The 22,121-nt window shown below is 48.9% G+C and overlaps 8 protein-coding genes across 8 annotated transcripts; 2 read left to right on the top strand and 6 right to left on the bottom strand.

Moving 5' to 3' along the window:
• Nucleotides 1–627: 627 nt before the first annotated feature.
• Nucleotides 628–2,783, bottom strand: N7487_012240 (carnitine O-acetyltransferase CAT2; the record flags this gene model as incomplete). The annotated part of the gene is made up of 4 exons (XM_056879970.1): nucleotides 628–760; nucleotides 830–2,492; nucleotides 2,582–2,627; nucleotides 2,703–2,783. The coding sequence occupies 4 exons, from the start codon at nucleotides 2,781–2,783 to the stop codon at nucleotides 628–630; spliced, it is 1,923 nt and encodes a 640-aa protein (XP_056725289.1).
• A 999-nt stretch (nucleotides 2,784–3,782) lies between these two features.
• N7487_012239 (uncharacterized protein) lies at nucleotides 3,783–7,596 on the bottom strand (the record flags this gene model as incomplete). The annotated part of the gene is given in 7 exon segments (XM_056879969.1): nucleotides 3,783–4,779; nucleotides 4,839–5,860; nucleotides 5,875–6,524; nucleotides 6,628–6,786; nucleotides 6,864–6,912; nucleotides 7,097–7,198; nucleotides 7,261–7,596. 7 exon segments carry the CDS (start codon nucleotides 7,594–7,596, stop codon nucleotides 3,783–3,785), a joined length of 3,315 nt encoding a protein of 1,104 aa, XP_056725288.1.
• A 1,683-nt stretch (nucleotides 7,597–9,279) lies between these two features.
• On the bottom strand, nucleotides 9,280–10,259 carry N7487_012238 (uncharacterized protein; the record flags this gene model as incomplete). Its single annotated transcript, XM_056879968.1, has 2 exons — nucleotides 9,280–9,937; nucleotides 10,018–10,259. 2 exons carry the CDS (start codon nucleotides 10,257–10,259, stop codon nucleotides 9,280–9,282), a joined length of 900 nt encoding a protein of 299 aa, XP_056725287.1.
• Nucleotides 10,260–11,973: 1,714 nt separating this feature from the next.
• Nucleotides 11,974–13,544, bottom strand: N7487_012237 (NAD(P)/FAD-dependent oxidoreductase; the record flags this gene model as incomplete). The annotated part of the gene is made up of 4 exons (XM_056879967.1): nucleotides 11,974–12,242; nucleotides 12,305–12,887; nucleotides 12,943–13,232; nucleotides 13,298–13,544. 4 exons carry the CDS (start codon nucleotides 13,542–13,544, stop codon nucleotides 11,974–11,976), a joined length of 1,389 nt encoding a protein of 462 aa, XP_056725286.1.
• A 461-nt stretch (nucleotides 13,545–14,005) lies between these two features.
• N7487_012236 (uncharacterized protein) lies at nucleotides 14,006–14,805 on the bottom strand (the record flags this gene model as incomplete). Its single annotated transcript, XM_056879966.1, has 2 exons — nucleotides 14,006–14,135; nucleotides 14,201–14,805. 2 exons carry the CDS (start codon nucleotides 14,803–14,805, stop codon nucleotides 14,006–14,008), a joined length of 735 nt encoding a protein of 244 aa, XP_056725285.1.
• A 753-nt stretch (nucleotides 14,806–15,558) lies between these two features.
• N7487_012235 (uncharacterized protein) lies at nucleotides 15,559–17,668 on the top strand (the record flags this gene model as incomplete). The annotated part of the gene is made up of 9 exons (XM_056879965.1): nucleotides 15,559–15,601; nucleotides 15,644–15,892; nucleotides 15,948–15,987; nucleotides 16,046–16,184; nucleotides 16,237–16,588; nucleotides 16,639–16,914; nucleotides 16,962–17,104; nucleotides 17,162–17,440; nucleotides 17,495–17,668. The coding sequence occupies 9 exons, from the start codon at nucleotides 15,559–15,561 to the stop codon at nucleotides 17,666–17,668; spliced, it is 1,695 nt and encodes a 564-aa protein (XP_056725284.1).
• A 53-nt stretch (nucleotides 17,669–17,721) lies between these two features.
• N7487_012234 (transcriptional regulator family TF) lies at nucleotides 17,722–20,047 on the bottom strand (the record flags this gene model as incomplete). Its single annotated transcript, XM_056879964.1, has 5 exons — nucleotides 17,722–18,565; nucleotides 18,621–18,779; nucleotides 18,831–19,435; nucleotides 19,487–19,919; nucleotides 19,977–20,047. The coding sequence occupies 5 exons, from the start codon at nucleotides 20,045–20,047 to the stop codon at nucleotides 17,722–17,724; spliced, it is 2,112 nt and encodes a 703-aa protein (XP_056725283.1).
• Nucleotides 20,048–20,631: 584 nt separating this feature from the next.
• N7487_012233 (uncharacterized protein) lies at nucleotides 20,632–22,081 on the top strand (the record flags this gene model as incomplete). Its single annotated transcript, XM_056879963.1, has 4 exons — nucleotides 20,632–20,776; nucleotides 20,824–21,509; nucleotides 21,571–21,914; nucleotides 21,970–22,081. 4 exons carry the CDS (start codon nucleotides 20,632–20,634, stop codon nucleotides 22,079–22,081), a joined length of 1,287 nt encoding a protein of 428 aa, XP_056725282.1.
• Between the last annotated feature and the right edge of the window lie 40 nt (nucleotides 22,082–22,121).

Below are 22,121 nucleotides of genomic sequence, written 5' to 3'. Positions count from 1 at the left end.
TTTGTCTATGGGTATCTCTGTATTTGTATAGACATGGGCATGTGCGGTAGTAGGTCGGGAGAGAGCCTAGGGGTATTTCTCTGTGTATCACATTGCTCAAGTGATATATATATATATATGGAGGAGAGTAGACTGAGTTGAGATTGAGGTGGGCATGGGAGTGGTTCTGATCTCTAGTAGTAGACATGACTGGATTAAAAGTGTCACTCCGTGATCGTATCACCGAAATGGGCTTGTTTTTTTAGGTTAAAACGAGTGAATAAAGAGATGATTGTAGTGAGTGAAGAGGAATTTGGGTGTAATCGTAGCCACGGCCTCAATTCTTCGATGTGGGTGGACTTATTATGTTTCAAGTTTTGGTGACTTAGGGCTATAGAATTGAAGTTTGAATATCTACATTAAGAGGATGTAGGAACTATGAATAGACACATTCGTCGATCCAATTCATTCTATTCAAAGAACAAAAACGTAAAGCTAGAGGCGAATCACATTGTGTACAATAAGGGTAGATCAAGACATCCCAAGTTGAAAAAAACAAAGATATATTCATCTATCAGGCGCTGAAGGAAGGAAACAAAAATCCCAAAGCACCAAAAGTAACAAAAACCGGGTATATGCAAGACACATCTACAGCTTCGGCTTCTCGGCCTGGGCAATCAGGTCGGGCATGAGGAGGTCACGAAGCTCAGTGGCAGCCTCATTGAGGTAGTGACTCATGCGCTCAGCGCCAAGACGCTTGCAGACAATGTTGAAGTTGAGGCTGAAAAGAATTAGTTAGCGATGTGCATAAATGGAAAAAAGTGGGGGATAGGGGATGCTTGATGCTTACCTGTTCTCGTTGATCATGTAGGCAATTCCGAAACCATCATCAATAACTTGGCTCCACCCGTATCCGTTGAAGAACTCGGAGCTCAGCTGGGAGGTGGAGAGGTACCAAGAGGAAGAGTAGGCGTAGGCGGGATCCTGGTAGAGCTCGGGCAGCTTCTCGCCGGGCTGGAGAAGCTTCTTCAGACCGAACAGGTGACGGTCGACACCGTGACCGGAGCTAGCCTCCTGAGTGTATTTAGTGTGCTGGGCGAGGGCAGCGCGGAAGAGCTTGACGGTCTCCTCGCGGGGGGTGGTGTGGTCCTCGTGAGCCTTGCAGAAGGCGACGCTCTCGTCAGAGACGGAGCGAGTTGTCTCTGTGCGGCCTTCGGCGTACTTGCGGGTAGAGGCAGACTCGTAGGTGGGACGGTTCTTGCCGTACATCTTGAAGTAGGCCAGTTGGATGGTCATCTGGACGAAGGCATCGGGGCTGCACTTGAACTTCTTGATCAGACCCTTGCCGTATCCCTGGTAGGCCTGGACGACCAGCTCGTGAGAACCGATCTGCTTGCGGTGGTACACAGCTGCGGCATCAATGGCTTCATTGGCGGCGTCGTTAAGCTTGAAGTTGATAGGCTTAGGGTCGGCGAGCTGGGAGCGCACGGTCTGGGCGGAGAGGTCGATCTTCTTGTTGAAGATGACGTTGTTGATATAGTCGTTCAGGCGGTGGGTGGGAGTGCCATCCATCATGCTGTGCTCGCCGGTGAAACCAGCGGTACCATTGTCGTTAATAATGAACTGCAGAGGCTTGTCGAACCAACGGTTAGAGCCATCACCGTGCCAGTATTGCGAGCAGCGCTCAGCCAGAGTGACAGGGCGGGCATCGTCCAAGCAGATCACGAAACCAGCGGACTCAATATCCTGCAAGGCCAGCTCATTGGCAGGGTCAAGAGAAACGAGGGTCTTGCGAGCAGCAGTCCAGTGATCACGGTCGGCGACAGTCAGTACACCAACGGGTGGCGCAGGCTGTGCGACCTCATAGATGCGCTCGAACTGCTTCTCCAACTCGGAGACATTGAGCTGTTGACCGTCCACGACGAGCGGGACCTTAAAGAACTGGTTCTTGCGGACCACAACGATGTGTTGGTTCTCAGCAGCGGAATACTTGCGAGGGAAATCCGAACCCTCGGCGGGAATACGGCAGCAGTTGAACATGTACTGGTACGAGCTCATGGCCTGAGGCTCCTTGCGGAGGTACTCGGGCTCCAAAGAGCCATCATCAACCTTAGCCTTGAAGTCGAGCGCAGCAGTGGTAATGGCAGCAGCGCGCTTGGCGGGGTTGCGACGCTCGCGGTCATCCCGGTAGGAGTAGAAGTAGGAGACGTAAGGGATGACGGGGTCGCGGTAGGTGAGGTAGGCGGCCTGGTTCCACCACTCGGCGAGCCAGTTCTTGATCTTAGGGTCGGCGGCGCGAGCCAAGAGACGCTTCTGTAGAGACTCACCCTGACCACCGGGGCGGACGAACTCCTCTACGGCCTTCTTGGTGCGCTCATACTCGGACTCGGAGACAACGGCGTGGACGGACTTGAGGTACCGACGGCTGGTCTCTTCTAGGGAGGGAACGGGGAGTTTGGGGAGAGAGTCTTCAAAACGAAGCATTTTGCCCTTGGAGAGGTCCTCCGTGTATCCTATTCTTCTGTTAGTGAGTCTGATTCTTATTTAGGTGTATATGGGCTAAGGGATAGCCCGCATTGCGCCGGACGCATGTGTTACTCACCCTCAGGGACGGAAGATACTGTTCGTCGGGGGGCCATTGTGAGAGTCTATACGCGAGTCAATGGATTGATTCCAGGAGATTTCACAGCATTCCACCACTGTCATTACAAGAGAGGACTTACTGAGCGGGTGAGGAGAGAGTTTGAAGGAAGGCGTTGCCTTGACAGGGTAGAAAGACGGCTTCGGGCAGAAGCAGTGAACATCCCTCTGGTTATATGAAGAAAAAAAAATCGTTGGGGTATAAAGAGAAGTGAACGTGAAGGTGAAGCTTAAAGGGAAAATAAGAAGAGTTGGCCGAATGACGCTCGACACAGAAAGCCTCGGCTGGCGGGGAAGCCGGTAAAACGCGGTACCGGGGTACCACTGGAAGGTCTGTATCTCAGTCCCGTCCGAGTTGTTTTTTCAATTTTTTTTCCCCCACGGGAAAAGAGTGAAAAGGTAAGGAGATGAGAAGATCCAAGGTCTAATGGGCAATTGTTTTCTTACTGTTTTTTTTACGTTTTTTCCTTTGTCTTATTGTGTTGACTGGCGTTGGTTTGTGTTCGCTATATATCGCAACTCGGCTTATAAGCCACTATGTACATATATATAATACGGAAATACCAATACAATGCTCCACCGACGAGCCTCGGTCCATTTCCTCGCTGATCTTCGCAGTCACAAGGAAGAAAGGAAGAGAGGTGGATATCACCTGAGAATAGGAGAATAGTACAACATAGAATGTCATTATTTTCATCTGAAAAAGGAGTCTGACTGTATAAAGCACAAACATAGACACCTACGAAATATTTAAAATACACAAAACCCCAAACTTCAATACTCCGGTTCTCCGGGCGATCACAATGCGGGGAGAGCTTCTAGCGGAAGCATACGGAGTACACATACAATAGACGGGATCATGGACAGTCTCAATGTACATAAGTTACACAGTTACAGCGTAAGAAGGGAATAAAGATAACAAAGCGCTAGATTATGTATAGATGGGAAAAATAAATCGAAATCTCCCTTTCATCCGATCCCGTTGACCCGGCCAATAAAACAACGCAAATTTCAACAAAAAAGAAAGTGACAAGAAAAAAAAGCCACCTTGGGAATATCCCAAAGTACGCCAAACACGGGGAAAAGGAAATAAAAACAAGGCAAAATAAAAAAATCAAAAAATCATAGGCACCTTCCAAGGTAGATCAAGCCCAGATAGGCCATCAGGAGACTGGCTGCACAGCTGCCGGTTGATCCTGGTCATCGATAGGTCGAGGTACCTGCACCCCACTGCGACGTAGTTCATCCATTTTAGCCATGACAGGCCCCGTGCAGATGCGACCGGTCTGCATAAGCGTACGGAGACGTTTCCGACGAGCCTCGCCGCTGCGCTCTTCACCACGAGCAACGCCCTCGTCCACCCAGTCCACGGCATGGACCTTGAAGCTCATGCCATCGTGTTGACCGGCCCACTTGCGGGACTTCAGGCCGAACATGAGAGTGCTGTCATACTGCGCCACGCGGGGAAGAACGAGCAGGGTGATATGCAAGTCCTTGTCGGTGGGGGGGATCGGTGGTAGGCGGGGGCCCTTAGTCGGAGTGTCGCCATTAGTGGCTTCGGGTGGCGGTGCATGTTGATAGGTATCTTTAATCTCGAGATCGAGCATTGACTCGTCCACGTCGTCACCCCACGCACCGCGAATGAAGCCGGAGTGGATGGCAGCGGCAACGGGGTCGGAGTCGTCTGTATAAACACCAGTGCCCCAGAGGGCGCGCCGGGCGCAAATTTCCTCTCGGTGAGATTGGTTGATTCGGAAACGGGGCACTCGGACGGTAAATGTGCAATTCTCCCGCTGTTCGAAGCGGGGTAGGGGCTGTGGGGTGGTTGTATATCCAAACTTAGCGCTGTCCAAAGAGGCCTTGGCTGTTGGGGGACTAATGCGAGGTGTGTAGAGTGTTGAGCCAAGGTGGTGCCGAGGAAGATGGGCCACACTCGAAAGCAACGGCTCCAGGTTCACGGTAGTGCGAGGCTCGCGGATAGGAGATGCAGCCGGAATGGCGGCTGGTCGAGGAGCATGGTGATGATGGTGATGGTGATGTTGGTGGTGATGGTGTGTGGCAGGAGGCTCCGCCGGGGATGTTCGATGGAAGAAGGTGGGACGTTGAAGGGAGCTCAGGGTAGCCGCCTCTTCGTCTGCCTTGTGGCGATGGTGGTGGTGGCTAGAGGAATGTTAGCATGTGGATGATAATCAAGGGTATTCTGAATGGGTAGACCGTACTGATGGTGATGATGGTGGGCATGCCGAGAGCGACGGGCGTTACGGGCTGATAATAAGCCTCGGGCATCATTGGCCTCAATTTCCATCTGCTCCTCGTCGCGCGACTTTCTCAACCGTTTGCCGGCTGCAGAAGATGGTCGGGTAAGCTTGGACGCCTCATCCGTCCCTTCTCCGTTCATCGAGCGACCTGTGAGGCTATCGCGCTTGAAAGGACTAGTTCCCAACGGTGTCGATGGTCCGCTGCCACCGGTAGCCGCGGTGACACCACCAACACCGCTCCCAATACCGGAGAACACTCGTCCCAGTTCATTTTTGATTGCTGGCTCACCAGCAGGACCAATGTATGGAGCTTGGGCGCCTTGTACAGCTTGGGGAAGCGGCGATGCACGGCCACCGCGTTTCCCATCAACACCAACAGTCAGCAGGCTGCGATGATGGAGCAGCTCGTCGCTTCCTTTACGGCGTCCCTCATCAGCCAGGGCTGCTAAACCGGATGATGCGGCAGCTGTCGATGCGGTGATGACAGGGGTTGATCCTATCCGTGAAGGCTGCGCTTGGTGTCGGAGATATGGATCATGGGGTGGAGGAGGTGTGGGTTGACTGTTCCGAGACTGGAGAGAGACCTGAGGCTGTCTATTTCCACCCGGTTGCGACCCCAGTGATTTAGTGTAGCTCTGAATGGCCCCAAACCCGAAACCCGACCCGTGCTCCGGCGCAGGGAAGCGCTTACTTTCCGGCGATGGAGGGTGAGAGCGACCGTGGTCCCAGGTAGAGCTGCCCTGGTGCCGATCGTGCGGGTCGCGTTCACCATAGTGAGAGCCATACCGATATGATCCAGGCTGGTTCAACTTGGCATCTGATCCCTGGGTTGGAGCTCGGTCTCGCTCCCGCTGTGCAGTATCCTCCGAGCGCCGCTCGCCAAATATGTTTGTAAACCGACCATGCTGTGGATCCTGACTTCCGTACGACCCAGATGCAGGCCGAGGGCCGGACTCGAAAGGACGATCCGCGGCCCCGCCGGGCTGGGAGATCGGACTGTATCCGGGGGTCGTGTGGGTGCGTCAGCATGGGGCGGCTGACTACTGGGCCGAGTGATCGGACCGTTGAGACTCATGCGGCGAGGTTCGGTGTACGGTGGCTCTGCAGTGGAGATTCGAGGCGAAGGGTGCGTTGAGTGTGGCTTCTCAGGATACTGTGAGAGCGACGAGCGCGTCAAGCCCCCGAACACCGACTGCTCTCCACCCTGACTCGAACCTCCACCAGACCCAGACCGGTATGCGCGGGGCCCGGGAGGCTTGGAGAATGGTTTCTCTGGTGTGTGAGAGCGACGGAAGAAGTTGTTATCGAGCGGTGAGGGTCTTGCTGGGGCAGTTGGTGGGGACATGGCTGCGGAGGATGATGATAAGGGTGTATTTCCAAATATCGACGATGCAGGTGGTCGCGAAAAGAACGGCGCTGATTCTCGTCCAGGTTCTCGCGCAGCCCGATCCCCGTCTGAACCTAACATAGCGGAAATTGACATGCTACTCCCCGGTCGGTGCGCCTGACCGCCAGGTAGATCGCGCGACACTAAAGATCCCCCAGGCGTGTGGGTTGATTGTGCTCGCGAGGAATATGTGTGTGGAGGGGATGGGGGTGGCATTTGGCGATTCCCAAACGCGGGTGGTGCGGGCTGTTCGTTTGGACCTATTAGACGGGTTCAAGTTAGCAAATGCAAGTTTTTTTTTATAAAAAAAATACAGCGAAGGGGTTCCAAGATAATCGCGCATGTCCCGATCGGATGAGGAACGAAATCCATGTATCGCGACAAAGACGGTTGCACGGGGCTCTCGGGGCCAAGTCGGGTGCTCACCAGGAAATCCAGGACTCCCACTGCTGCCCTGAGAAGTACGACGCGCTGTTTCGTGTTGTGATGGCGTATGATTCATAACGGAAGCACCTAAGAGCCCTGAGAACGAGTGAGCGACAGTTCCAAAGGGAAAGCAAGGGCCAGATCGAAGAGAACCCGTGACTCCGGAAGCTCACACGCTAGTCCCAAAAAGGCAGGGGCTCCTCTGGACACGCTAGACCCGACCTGGACTAGCGCTCCCGAGCTGTCGTCCAGTCGATCTGCGCCACCGGGGAAAATCCATCAGGGGGACAGCGTGTTGGGGCAAGAGAAGAGGGGGCAAGTTTTGGAGAATGGGATTGGATGTAGTCACATAAATTTGACCTGAAACTGATGGCTACAGAACCCCCATTCCTTCGGTCGCGCATACCCCAAAAAGTGGACTGGAACAACCTTGGAAGGTGACAAAGTGGAGGCCAACCACGGCACAAGTCCGATCCTTGGAATCCTCAATCTGGGGCATCGGAACCATCTGGGCAGGTGAAAATAAACAAAAACAACTTAAGGAGATTGCCTACCTTCACGATATCGAACCGCCTGAGGTTGCGAATTATTCCTGCGATGTGTTTGTTCATGATTCCTCGTCTCGAGACTCCCATGCCGACGGTGTGCTTGTGTTGGGCCATTCCTCGGAAAGTATGCGCTGGAGGTATCTCCACGAGAAGGATTCGATGTCCGTGAAGCGGTTGACTGGTAGAGCTGTGACGGAGAGGGTGTGGTGTTTGAGGAGGGAGAGGGGTATGGGCGAGGCTTGTCAGTCTCTTGACGAGACTCGGTAAAAGGCGCAAACTGCGGATCGCGAGGTTCTTGCGAGGCCCCTAAAGGCGAGGGCCGTGGCGGGTATGAATGTTGTAGTCGTCGATAGTCCATGTCCAAAACCTTGTTTGAGTAATAAGAGTAAGATGGAGGGAAGAAAAGGATTAGAGAACAGAATGGCGGTGGAACAGTGAAATGCAAAAGAAAAGAGAAAACGGAAATGGGCCAGAGCTGCAGGATCAGCGGTTGATCGCGCGACCCGGATGATAGCACAATGGGAACGTGCAGAAATAGGGCGTTTAGGTGGAAATGTATCAACAATCAACCATCAATTAAAAGGAATTCCCCCTTTACCGAAAATTTTCTTCCCAAAGTTGGGGGGAAAATAAAAAAACGGTGAAGCGATGACGGTGTTAGCGGAGCCAAGACCTTTTTAAAAAAAGCTATGCATGCGGGGATGGTGTACATTGTGTACGGAGTATATACTACATACATACATATCTATATCTATCTATGTATATAAATATATATCGAATATTATAAAAAACAAATACAACAGTTATATATGTTCATTTTAAAAATATATTCTCTTTTTTTTCCCATTCAGATTCATGCCCAACCCACATGCTTTAAATCCTGGGGTTTGTGTGTCTTGTATTACCTGTTCCTTGTGTACCGGGATGTGTATGTGTGTGTGTGCTAGGCCCATTTAGAAACTTGCATATGCAGGAAATATGCTATGATGACCTTGTTTGGGCAGGAAATAGGAAAAAAATTACCCTATAATACTAGGCTTTGGGTATACTTCATTTTTAGCCTCCTAACCTTTTCAACCGGACACACTGATCCTAATATACTACCTAGGCACGTATCTTAATATACCGAGGTAATCAAATGCAAAGATAATGCATACAAAAAGAGCCAATCAGAGATACTTAAACGTCATAGGAAGCACAATATTTGACACTTGACCGTGGAACCTCACTCTTACTTCAATTGCAGAGTCGGCCTCATCCCACTTTTGGCCATCGAGCGCTGGGTGCGCTCAAGCGGGTAATTCGGGGCTTCACCACTAGTGGAGATGAAGAGGTCATATAGGAGCTCTAGCCCAAGGCCTATAGAACTAATAAGGGTTAGTGAAAATAGTGGTAAGCCGAGGACCAAAGTCGTGACTCGGGTTAAATGCCGCCCGAGTTTAATAGGTAAAGCACATGCTTAGTGAGTTTATACTAACACTAGGTAGACTATTCTGGCCATCACTGAGATCTAGAATGGTGAGAATTGAAAAAGCCGTAGAACTAACCCACACACCTCACGCGAATCCGTCACACAGCGGTTAATAATACCAATTTCCGGATTAAGGTGACCACCGGAACCCTATCAGTGTAGATGGAATTCCTGCTTTCCTATGGATTATGTCTGGTCTTAACTAGGATCCCACGGGAGATTTATTAAAGGAGGGTTCCGTTGATGCCTACATTGATTCTATTAATTTGCATCATTTGAAGCTTTACATGTATTTGCCTTATAACTAATATATAAAGTCCACGGGTACATAACTAGCTTACATCATGTCCGATCGCACATCTATTCTAACCTTGGAATTAACATCACGCGCTTACGCAAGGCTGCAGGTTGAGAGCTAAGAGTATTCCAAAGTGGATCACCTTATCAACCTCCTTGCCGGGGATGGGAAGTCGCAGATGTGTATTAAAAGCACAAACACAATATTGAAAATCGATATCATTCACATTATTAAAAGATGCTCAAATTGGGTATCACAGAAGTCAACAACACTCATACTATACACACCGGTGATAGATGTCGAAGGTTATCCTTCGTAAGCTCACTTGTCCTAAAGCGTCCTTCCGGTAGCGCAGACCAAAAGACATCAGAATAAGAATGATTGACACAATCACTCTCAGGGAATGCCTCCCCAGTAACCACGATAGTCACAGGGCGCTGAACAACATTCTGCCCATCCCAATGAGACAGATACCCCCTCTGCCGGAGGGTATCAAGTTGTTCCACGAGATGCGGGTACAGTTCATGCAGTGGCGTCTTGGCATCAAGCATCAAAAGGAAAGTTTGCGCCAAGTCAGCGTGAAAGCTGCCTGGTCTTTCGGAGTTAAGAGATGCCCGGGCGGTGGCATAGTTCCCAGCGTCAAGTTTCGCTAGAAGAGGGTCGAGACCGAGTCGCTGCAGGAAATCCTCGGGCTCGGTTTCCGTGACGGCATTTCCAATCTGCAGCTCGCCGTGGTGCATCCACACGGCCATTCGGAGTCCATCGCATCCATCGTTGAGAGAGGACTTGAGGGCATCTGGTCGCGTATCTAGTGTGGGAAATGTGCACGCACTATTCTGGGGGTGGATCTGGGTGTGTTGTATGGATGCATGAGGCGGGAGTATCCGTTTGATATTGGTTGGGAGCAATCGGAGACATTGGAATGCGGCTCTGGTAAAGGAATGATGTCAGCTTGGCATATCCCGGGGACTACAACCTTGGAACGTCGTGGATATTGTGGTAATACTTACAAGCATCCGAAGATAAGGCATGCAGCGCGAAAGAGAATTGCCCTTCGCTTTCCGATGGATTGATAGTATTCATCCAGATAAAGCGACAAGCCTGGAATGCACTCTGTCGGATATGATCGTAGGGGATGGTCATCGAGAAGCCATGGGTCGTATTCAAATCGCGTGTTGGATTCAAGATCAAAAGTCTCCTTTGAAAACTTCATGGTTGTAGTTTGGCCGTCAGATGAACCAACAGCTTCCATAGCGAGCTTCAAGGGCGAAAGCTCCCAGATGCGATATAGCTCGTATAAGGGAGATTGCAGAGTGTCAAATGCTCCAAAGCCACGGGTGCGACGTGCATAATATAAATAATGGAAGCTTAAGGTATCTAAGACGAGGGGGCATCGCGCAATTGTGCAGTGAATTGCGTGAAGCACGCAATCATGATTGGCGATTGCATTTGCATGATCGTCGGATAAGGTGAGGTCTCGTGTTAAACTCGCACATTTTTCGGATGGATGAAGTATGATTTTATAAAAGGTAATGCATCCATTGGCATAATATACCTGTGCAATGGATCGTAATTATAAAAGGGGTTGCACAATAGGACTTCGGGAGTATCTCACAACTCATCCGCCAATACGCCAAGACGCCAAGACCGGGCGTATTTAATCTCACTAGATGCAATCTTCAAAGTTCAGTAGTGTAGTTGTTTAGGATAAAGTGAAAATAACTGCATTTATGGGTAACAGCTACAAATCACAGAAGACAGGCGATATCAACATGGGATCACACGGAAAAAGTTGCGAGGGAAAACAGCGATACCCCGGCCCTTGATATCCACGCCTGCAAGTTCCAGCTGGGCCATTTCCTCCTCATACCAGGACACCACTGATCTGGCTTAGGCTGAGTCTGCCTCCGCCTCCACTCGATATTCTAGCTGCTGACAGTTGATGTCGCGCTTTCTTTTCGATACGACCCAGCGTGTGCTGTTGTTGCAGGGGAAGTTCTAGAACCAATTGGCGGCCGAGTGCGAGCAATCGAGAGCGTGATCTTGGTCAGGAAATTGGCGGAGGCAGTCGTACGCGTGGCTCTGGGAGGGGATTCAGCGGGGTTGATACCATGCTCTGAGAGAACGGGTTGAAACCCTCTGGTCATTGGTCAGGTCCCCTCCCCAAAGGCAAGGCCACGGGCAACGGATTCCTATTGCTGTCGATGGCCATCCGGCCAGCAATAGGAATGGTATTGCTAAAGGTCTTGGGGCCGCTTGCGATTGAGAGTGGAGACTTTAGCGATCACCCTTAGCCGTGATCAATCGGGAAACGCCACAAAAGAATGCTCGGGCCAACGGCGAGGCTCACCGCCGATATGTGGTATCATGGCTTGCGAAAGTGAACAACCTGTCCAAACCAAGATTTCAGGCAAGTATCCCGATCGGTTTACATGGTCGGACAGGAAGGGTCCAAGAGAAGAAAAGCAGCCTCGCCAGAGCTCTGCGGGAAGTGAAATAGAAGAGGCGAGGATGAGGAGGAGTAAAGTAAAAAGGGAAGAGGAGGGGGAGGAATGAGCTCTAAGGCAGAAGGAACCCCAAGGAGGAAGGGGCCCTTCTCATGTGCCTACCCCGGGGCCTCAGGCGACAATTATACCATCAGAGCAATTCGTACGAAAGGGTACCAATAACATTTGCTCCCGTGTCCGTGGTTTATCTAGCCGCCTGTTGCCCATTAATAGATCCACAAGGACGAGAATGGGGGCTGATACATCTAAAGGTATAATTGGAGACGAATTCCTTGTCTTGGCTGCATCCTAGATGCCTGGAGCCAACTACTGGTGCTTGTATCTCGGCGAGTAACCTACCCCACCCAATAGGGAATAATGAGTTCCATCCGATTATTATATACTTGTACTGACACGTAATATAGCTACATGTAGCTAGTCAAATAGCCAGTAGCCGAGCATTTAAAATTCAAGTCCTGCTCATAGTCTTGCTTGCGCTTTCTCAGCCCCCGGGGTGCTAGCGAATATTTTGTTCTGACGACTATCAAGCCGGGACTGAGTAGACTCGAACAACTTCGGGAGTCCAGTTTGCGCAAAACCGACATCCTTGAGTACCATTTTTGCCAAGCCCTCAGCTGCTAGGAAGATCTGTGGCATTCCATGCCCCGTGAACCCAGCGATGATGTACTGATCCTTCTGTCCTGGGACAAGACCGACATGCGGTAGCCCATCTGACGAGTACCCCATAACTATTAAGAAGTCGAGTTAGCTTGGTGGTCAGTGTATGGGTACCATAGACTGAGCAACGTACTACCTGTCCATACTCTGTCCGTGTAAGCGTGGCTATTCTCCCAACCGACAAAGTTACGCTGCATATAATTATCCCAATATCGAACAGCAGGCTCCAGTACTAGGCTGTCATCACTGACATTGTACCAGCTGCCCAGATCATTGATGAAAGCTGGGCGAGCACCGCCAACGACTATACTCCCATCGGCCCGTGGGATGAGGTAGTCATAATTCCAATTGTTCCAGCGCAAGGTATAGGTATTAGTCAGACGAGGGGCGGTGGTACCTGCAGGAACAATGATTCGACTGCATGTTCCTCGCACGGGGATAATTTTCTCCTTATATTGAGGGGCCAAAGATGAGGTATAGGCATTTGTTGCTAACACCACCGTCTTGGCGGAAATGGAACCTCGGGCAGTATTCACTGTCCAAAGATAACTCGATGTCGAGTTATTGGAGTGTGTCATCCCAGTTACCGGCGTGTGCGTCTGTAGATTTACACCTTGCGCAATTGCTTTTTCCAAAAGGTGCAGCACGAATTTGTATGGCCAAATGTGACCGGCATCATATGTGAAACAGGCTTGCGCACCTTTGACTCCGGAGAACTAAGGTATTTCTGGTTAGTATGTACGCATCCGGGGTTTAAAAACATGTGCTCACCTTCTCTGCCTCGTTGCCGGGGATATATTCTGCCTTTTTTGTTGCTTCACACCCTTTCTCGATCAATGCCTCATACCCCTTCTTGAGAGTTGCACTATGACTCCGAGACAGCTGAACATCGATAGCTTTTGTAACCGAGTAGTCACAGTCTATATTTTCTCTGCCGATGAACTCCTTGAGAAATGAAACATGTTTAGCCTCGAAGGCTGCAACCTCAGCAGCAGCCTCGACGCCATGATCAGCGGCCAAGCCAGCGATGCCATTATAAACATCAGGTTTCATGTGTCCTCCTATAATAAGAAAAAAAAAGCTAAGAATTGGCAAACTTCCTGATTTGGGATTATTCCAATCTTACCATTTCGACCAGTGGCACCAGAACAAGCCTGTCGCGCCTCCAAAATCACAATCGAAGGCGGCTTCGACCCGGGGCTAACTTGGTCGAGGATATGGTGCACGACAGAAGTTCCTGCATATCCGGCTCCTATAACAACGATATCGCATTCCCTAGGGAGAGTTTCGGTAGATCGATGGCTGTCTAGAAAGTGAGGCTCTGTCCTCCAGAATGACGTCATCCCATTTGGGACTGGGGTATGTTTTGCCATTTTGGAGACTCCAAGACTACCTAGGTATTAGCGGGCTTGGAAACTTAAATGAATTAGAATTATTACATATATAGTTTATTGGCATTTGGGGGACTGTGTTGTCTCCTCTCCCGGCGGCTTTTCCACCGGGAACTTTCCCGGTTCACCCCCCGATAAGTAATAACGCTACATCGTTGGTGATAACGATGCGGGGTATCGGATAGTTAGAGGAGTTGACTTGAATTATTCGATAGTTGAGAGACAAAGAATAAAACAAGTGTGAAAATTAAACCAACATGATCAGTGGAAGAGTCGAGGTGGAAATTAGTTGTCATAGAGTCTCCCAAGGCTTATAAGTTGATACCACAATGGGTTACTGATATAATGATGTATTACTTCAACATTTACAAGTGCGCAGCAGTCAATATCTTTAATCAAAGTACGATACTCAAATTCATATATGTAAGACTAATTGCAAAACCTCAAGATGACGCCTGGTGGGCAATGATCTTGTCCGCCATCCCTGGCAAAGTATCATCCATAACATCCATTTCTCCAAAGAGTTCTGACAGGGACTCTTTCTCCCATATAGAGCAGTATGCTCCCTTGAATCTGTGTAAAACAAGTATCAGTAACAACCCATTGGAAATCCATGACTTCAAGGACGAGACACATACCCAGCCTTCCTTGCCGCAGAGACATCCCACATATGTGCCGCCGCAAACCAAGGCGTCTTCCCCTCATTTTCCGACTTCAGCTTCGCCAACAAGGGGCGATAAGCCTCCAAGTCAGGCTTACCGACACCGACATCATCACAAGAGAGCAGATTCTCTGCCGGTAGTTCGACACCCGCGTTCTTGAAATAACCCCCAACACGGTTGATATCCGCCGCAGTAAAAGCCCACACCGTGAAACCGGCATCACGCAGCTTTTGAACGCACTCCGCCGCACCAGGTCGGAATTTGAGAAGTTGGTATTCCGCCATAATATACTCCAGATCTTCCGCTGAAGCCCAGGTGCGCGGCTCAGCGATACCGGCCATCCAGAGCATCCGGTAGAAAAGTGCACGGAAGACTTGGCCGAATGGGACGTAGCTTTGTGAAAGACTCAGATTGGTGTACTCGCGCTCGGCTGCTTCCATCCAGGTATATCCCAGTAGACGGGGCTTGATTCCCTCTGCGCGCAATCGGTCTCCTAGACGGGTATCAATGGCGTCGAAAACATGGTCGTAGGCGACAAGGGTGCCGACAATGTCAAAGACAACGTGCTTAGAGGAGGACATGGTTGGGTATTGACGCTGGGGTTGATTATCAAAAGACTTGAGGAAGAACTGATATACTCATGCACCTCTTGTAAGAGAGAATCTTGATTTATCTTCAAACAGATAAAGAAAGACAGGGGGACAGATCAGATAAGTAGTAATCAGGTAGACACTGCCCATTGCCCAGGTATTGGACTTATCTCTGACTTTGAGACTACATGTATGAATCATCCTTGTACCCCGCACCGGTTATGCGGGGGTCAGTGAGATAGTAGTAGAATGATAGTAAATGTTTGTTGAAACGTAGGGATAATACCCTTGCGATTACTAGTCATTACGACTATGATTAATACATGATATAAGCTGATGTGTATAGGGTTTAAGATTAATAGTCGGTTGTACTAGTATAAAGTTGAAATTAAGATACTAAACTAACACAATTATATAGTCAAAGGTTATATAGAATATGCGTTTTTAATCACCTTTGTTTACACCTAAAAAGAGCATCCAAAAAGACATGACAGAGAGTTATAATCTGGTAGCATAATCATTTAGTCGCCCGCACCCGAGTCTAACAACTACTATACAGTTACAGGTAAAAGTGCAGTATTACTTACTAGTATTACTAGTAGTAATGCGCATCATAACCCTAAACACACTAGCCGTTCAAGTGCAGTGCCGGCGGGAAGTCTATAATTGCTCCCACCGGGAATGTGGATAAGTCAAAGAGATACCAGAGATAGTGACAGAGATAGCGATAAGGATAACAATTACATGGTTGACTCTGGTAACCAAATCGCAGATAAATGGACACATAGTAGGTTTCCTGTTGCCACAAACACAGCTACGACTCACGCAGTCACCAGCATGGACGAATCCCCGATGCAATTCGCAAAGGACGCAACCGATCTTAAAACGGCCGAGACAAATGACATAGAACGCTCAGCAAGCTCAGGAACTGAGCGTCATGGTAGCACAGTCGTTCTATCTGCGTCGGACGATGCTGGGTACCATCGTTCTTTGACAAGGCGCCAGATCATGATGATGACTTTTGGAGCTGGCATCGGCACTGGTCTTTGGGTGGGAACTGGACAAGCATTGCACTATGGTAAGCACTGAGACTTGGATATACTCTTCAAGATTCAAATACTGACATTGAATAGCCGGTCCTGCTGGTACAGCAATCACCTATACGATCACAGCGTAGGTTATTCCAGAATACTCCACCATTGTGCTATTGTGACTAACGCCATCTGCGAAGGATGATTGTGTACGCCCAATACTCTTCAATCGGCGAGATGACTACATACAAGCCTATTCACGGTGGCTTTATCCGACAATGCGCCGAATACGTGGATCCGGCGTTCGGGTTTGCAATTGGTGTTAACTTCTGGTTCGCAGTATGTCAGCCTACCAGAAAATGAATACTATGTATACTGACGCAGGATAAAGTGGGTGATGATCATCCCAGCAGAGATTACGGCAGCAATATCCGTTCTGAGATACTGGCCAGAGACAGACGTAATCCCACTCGCGGGATTTATCACTATATTTCTGGTAGTCTTCGCCCTCGCAAACATGTTTCACGTGAGAGTCTACGGTTATATCGAGTATTATATGTCCTTTGTGAAGTGCATCGCAGTTGTCTTGATGATATTCTTCATGTTCATCATGACATCGGGAGGAATACCAGCGACAAACGGCCCAATCGAGTTCCGATACTGGAAAAACCCTGGGGCTTTTAATAATGGAATAAAGGGTATTGCTAAAGCGTTCGTACAGGCGGCGTTTAGTTTCGGTGGTGGTATGGTATCCGAGCACAAATTCCGAGGAGAATATACTGACTGAATCTAGGTGAGCATATTGCTGTTATAGCTGGCGAAGTAGCCGATCCACGTCGCACTATCAAGAAGACAGTGCGACCCGTTTTCTGGAGAATGTTCACCTTCTTTGTGGTTAATATCTGGCTTGTCGGAATGTGTGTGCCATCTAATGACACTGATCTTGTTAATGCCAGCGGGACCATGGGAAGCCCCTTTGTCATTGCAATCAAGCGGGCGGATGTCTATGGTCTAGCACATGCCATCAACGGGTTCATCTTCCTCAGTGTTATTAGCTGTGGCATTACCAGTGTCTATATCGCAAGTCGAAGCTTGACAGCACTAGCTGACCTGCAGATCATTCATCCGTTCTTTGGAAAAAGGACTCGCAGGGCCGGCCTTACGTGTCCCTGATAATCAGCTTGGGACTTGGTGGTGGGCTTGGCTATCTCAACTGCAACAGCGTGGGAACTTTGGTATATAGTTGGTTTTCTGCCTTGGTAAGTACACTAGAATACGGATGTGTTTAGTGAAGAGGGATTGACAGTTTGATTTAGGTGGCAATAGCAACCCTCTTCCAATGGGGTTCGATTTATATTGCTCATCTTCGCTTCCGGCAAGGTCTTCGCGCCCAAGGGAAGGATCTCAGCGCTCTCCCATTCAAAGGTCTTCTCACCCCATGGGCGCAATACTTTGGTCTCATCATTGTGTTGTTTGTCTTTGGTTGTGAATTCTATCTAGCTTGCTGGCCTTTCGGAGAAAAGGGTTCGGTGAAGAGCTTCTTCTCTTCTTATCTTGCCGCTCCTTTGTTCTTCTTCGATTACTTTGTATACAAGGTGAGTGCCTCCAGGAGGTTGTGTTTGAAGACCGAAAATGTCTAACTTTCGCAGTGGTATTTCAAGACAAAGATAGTCAAGCCGGTTGACATGGACTTCGGCCCTGCCAGAGCCTTTGATGAGCAGGATCTTATCAATGCTATTGCAGCTGAAGATGCGGAGCGGGACCCAGAGAAGAACAAGCGCCAAACCTGGACAAAACGTGTTCTGTACATGGTATTTGGATAAGGGAAGCAATCGCCAAGGATATTAGTTCTATGTACCTCAATTTGAAATTATTTTCACAGAGATGAAATATTATATGTATCAAACTCGAAATCACCATTTGACCAATCAGGGTTAAAGAAAGCCGTCATATCATTCAGCTCCGGATTCGTAAACCCTTCTGTGCCAGGTGTGAGATGCGATAAAGGACTAAATGAAGATAGTTCCACATTTCCACTTGCAGACTTGTCCTTCTTTAGTGACTGCGTCCAATCTTTGAATTTTGAATAGGCAGAAACGGAATTCTGGTCGCTTTGTGGTTGCGAAATGGAGTCTTGTTCGGGGATAGTTAGAAGCTGGCTGATAGCTGCTTCAATAGACTCGAGGTAAGATATTTCGGATTCCGAAGAGCATCCTCCAACCATCTGACGTATGAGACCCATTCCACGGTGCAGGCCATCTTGAAGTCTCTGGGACCTCCCTGAGTTGAGACTTTCTGCAAGGATGACCAGAATAGCCGCACGACAAGCACCAAATTCATTGTAGGAAGCGCGGCATAGACCGACATGATCAGATAAAGATTGTAGGGTGTTGAGAATGTCCAAAGCACTTGACACGCAGTCGTCCACCAAAACTGACCGACGAGCCCGTCCTGGATCATGGTCTGCACCAACTATAGGTTCACTCTGCTTTTTTCTGTCATCGACAAATATAAAAGCACGGCCCATATAGACATAAATAAGCAGGTAGCAGAGTCTGAGATGCGAGTTTTGTCGGAAATTCGGACCTTGTGAGCATAAGTCTCGACATTCTTCAGTGGCTGGGAGTGAATCCCACCACTGCTTGATACTCGCCCTCAGCCGCGAGAGCCGCTCTGAGTACTCGGACAAAAGCCTTTTCGGACATCTTTTGAATTGTGCACTGTTGGGGTATCAGTATGTCGTCGATGAACTGTTCAACTTTCTGAGCCACTTACAGTGTTTCGGAGATCTCTCCCAAGTATGAAATCAATGTATGAAACGCGGATAGGTTGGCAAATCGTGGCGAATCAAAGGTAGGGCAGTCTTTTGGCATATCAGCATTTATCTCCGATCGCGCGATTGACATAGGGCGTCCATGCATGATGCTGACATATCTATGAAGCATTGGTCAGCTTTTCTCTAGTATTCCCTCCGGGATGTCATACTTTTCAACAGTGTATGTTGTCCAAAATAACCGATTTCTGAGTTCGATAGTCCTAGAGTCATAGTTACTCCCTTGATATTGGCGATGCATCCCATTCTGAATCGCCATCTTCATTGCAAGACCGTAATAGGTGTATGCAAGCCCACCGGTGGAGACAGGCAATGAATATGTGGCGAGAAGCAGGAAGACCTGCACACTTTCGTGAGAAGCAACTAAAAGGACATCAGGAATAAGCTTGCATGCGGCATGGTAGAAGACTAGTCCGACGGAGTCCTCAGAACACAAGTTGAGTTCCTCAGTGATCTCTGAATCGGGCTTTGGCTTTTCATCCTCCATATGGGCTACCTGAGTCCCAATAGCCAGAACAACAAAAACAGAGCATACCCAGGGGAAGTCAATGGCCGTGTATGTAGTCGTTGAGCTGTAACAGAGAGCTACCTTCTCTTCAATCCATTTCCGCTCCATGTAAAAGGAGTTTATCTCAGCGTACTTGAAGAACATGTTGATAAGAAAGTCGGCAATAGGCCTCGGTGGTAAATGCATCATTGTCTCCACCATAATCTCGGGCGATGATTGGAGCTGGGTTGGTCGCCAGTATTCTTTGACCTGTTGTATATCGTTAGACATGCTCGAGCTTTTGCGGGGAAAGATACAAACCCTAGAATCAGTCTGATCTATTTGGCAGCTCATTTTGCGGCGTAATTTCTGGGAAAAGTTCCAGTGAGAAAATTCCCCTGAGTAATGTGCCATATTATTCGACACGAAATGAACGTCGAATGACTCGTTGATATCCAGGGCAGTTTCTGGCAGGGTTGTATTCGTCGAGCTTCGTAACTTGTCCGCAATACGACTTATATTCTCCTCGTCCAAGGACACATCCCCAAGGAAATGGCGAGCAATATGTTCCAGACTTTGTATTCGCCGATTCTCGTCTGTCGGAGCAGACACGACAGGGACTGAAGAGGAGCAAGGGGATGTGGTTGTCGGAATCGGCTGGCCTTGGAAATGACACGATCGTCCTAATCGCTGACATCTCCAGCAGGGCTGGCCTCCCTCGCACTTTTCTTTCTGTTTTCTGCATGTCTCGCAACTTTTTGAGAATTGTCAATGTGAGGCGCGGAATGATGCCGAGGAGCAGTGTACTTACGCCAGCGAAGCGCGTCTCCGCTCCCCGCGCTTACGCTTCGTGCCATGATTTGGCTCTCTATCAAGAGTCATGGAAAGAGCAGGCAGATACCAGAGGAGTCTAGTGAAAGTCAAGAAGACAGCACTGGATAGACAGGGGAGATGTCCAAGTTTTGGGACACACGGCCCTTATCTCTTATCAGACATGCGGGGTTCCAAGGGTTGGAAATAACGGTAACCAATCAAATCACAGAAGAAGTATATAAAGCCGTTCACAGGTGATAGTACCCGGGGGCAGTACAACCTCGGAATATAGACGAAATAGAAAGTATAGTAGATGGATAGTAGATGGATAATAAGGAAGGTGTAAATAGCGAGGTCTTCAATATCTGATCCCCAGTCTGTTGACGTCTCAGCCAAAGCAGAAAGAATGACACACGCGCCTTCCATTGCCGCATCATACCTGACTTTGTTTACTTTTTTCTCTTCCTACATTTCAGCTCTTCTCCTTGACATTCTCTCTGTTAAACTTCTTTCTCTTCCCTCCACTGTCTCGTTACTTCTCCCTAATTACCACTCCACCTACACAGGACTTGGATGAGCCTGCGAAACGCATACATTGCTCTTTTTTTTCACGCTCCATATCCACTTTATTTGGCTAATTCTTGGCACACAAAATGACAGCTGGAGCTTGTTACTGGAGCGGTAACGGCTCTTACTGCTGCCCTTGCCGTGGTCAAGGACAGCCCAATGTGGCCGAATCTTCGTCAACCTCTTGTCTGGAGTGCGGACATCCAATCAGAAATCATTTTAGAATTGGGGGTAAGTGATCTTTTCTCTCTATTGGTTTGATTCTAACTATTCTTTAGTACATTCAAGTGATCCTAGTGTGTTCATACCACGACACAAAACCGTGAGAAAGCTTGCCAGTCGCATCCATGAACAAAGAGTGGTCCTTGCTCGTGGGATCCCCGCATCAGGGAAAACCTTTCTCGCTCGATCTCTTCATACCTACCTCCGTGGACAGGGAGTCAAGTCGATCTACATCAAAAGCTTCCCCCTTAGTTTAGAGGGTGGCCCCTCCGCGTTGGATTATCTGGTCGAAGCCTGTCACATGCAAGGTTTTCCGACATTTGCCCGCTGCCTTCTGCGCGACAACTTTGTGTTTCTCATCGACGATGCACACACGACCTACAACAACTCCGAGTTATGGTTAATGCTGAGTTCGGCGAACCAAGATTGCCTCTCGAACGTACCAGGTTCTAGTTTCTGTATGTTCAGTGCATTCGGTACTCCTGATAGGGGTGTTATGCCACATAACATGGGGAGTGACTTGCTGGTATTCAACAAGCGTCAACGCCTCTTATTGAAAGAGAAGTTCGACGAGGATATTTCAGTTTTCTACACCCGAGAAGAGTTCGATCTCCACATGGAAATGCATCTCCAGGCTCGAGGTGCCGATTACGAAATCGACGATATTTTGAAAGATATCATCAATGGCTTAACTGCAGGCCAGCCTAAATTGGTGGATGCATTCATGATTCTCTGCGACATGGTATGTGATCTGCAAGCATTGCTAGTTGCTAGTATCTTCTGTTGTACTAAACTTTGCCCAGTGGTATGAAGGCTTTTTCAAGGATGACGAACTCGATGAAATAAACCACGATGACCGCGAAATTACTCGATTCTTTGAAGTTCGTGGCCTCCTGGAAGGAAGTATCGCGGTGATCTTAGATTTCGCGGGTCTTCCGCTTTCACCCATCACCTTCTTCCCTCCTGAACGGGAGTTTGAAGTTCTTCGCCAGGCTCAGCAAGCCTATCAGCAAACCCTTGGCGAAGGCTTGTTGTTCAACCCACACAGTGAAGCTATGCTGTCATGCCTCACCAAAGGCTGGCTGCACCTGGAAGAGACCGGAGAAGGAGAGTTTAAATGTTACTTTCCAACCCTGTTTCACAACAGGTAAGCGATGTGCTATGTGTTTCCAAGCCTGACATGCATACTAATAATATACCAGGCTCGTGGAGTACCTCGCGGGAGTTCAGGATCTTCGATATCCCACTCCGCCTACACTGAACAGAGAGGAACTTGAGTTGATGTTGGGCATGCGAAACATGACGATTTCCTAAAAGAGGGCTACCTCTTTTTCGTGATGAGGACAAGGCTCGA

Source organism: Penicillium crustosum, assembly GCF_028827405.1.
Source record: "Penicillium crustosum strain IBT 35664 chromosome Unknown utg000005l_segment0_segment0, whole genome shotgun sequence".
NCBI classification, from domain to species: Eukaryota; Fungi; Ascomycota; class Eurotiomycetes; order Eurotiales; family Aspergillaceae; genus Penicillium; species Penicillium crustosum.
Note: the sequence above shows the minus strand (reverse complement) of the source record. Positions and strands in the feature narration are given on the sequence as shown.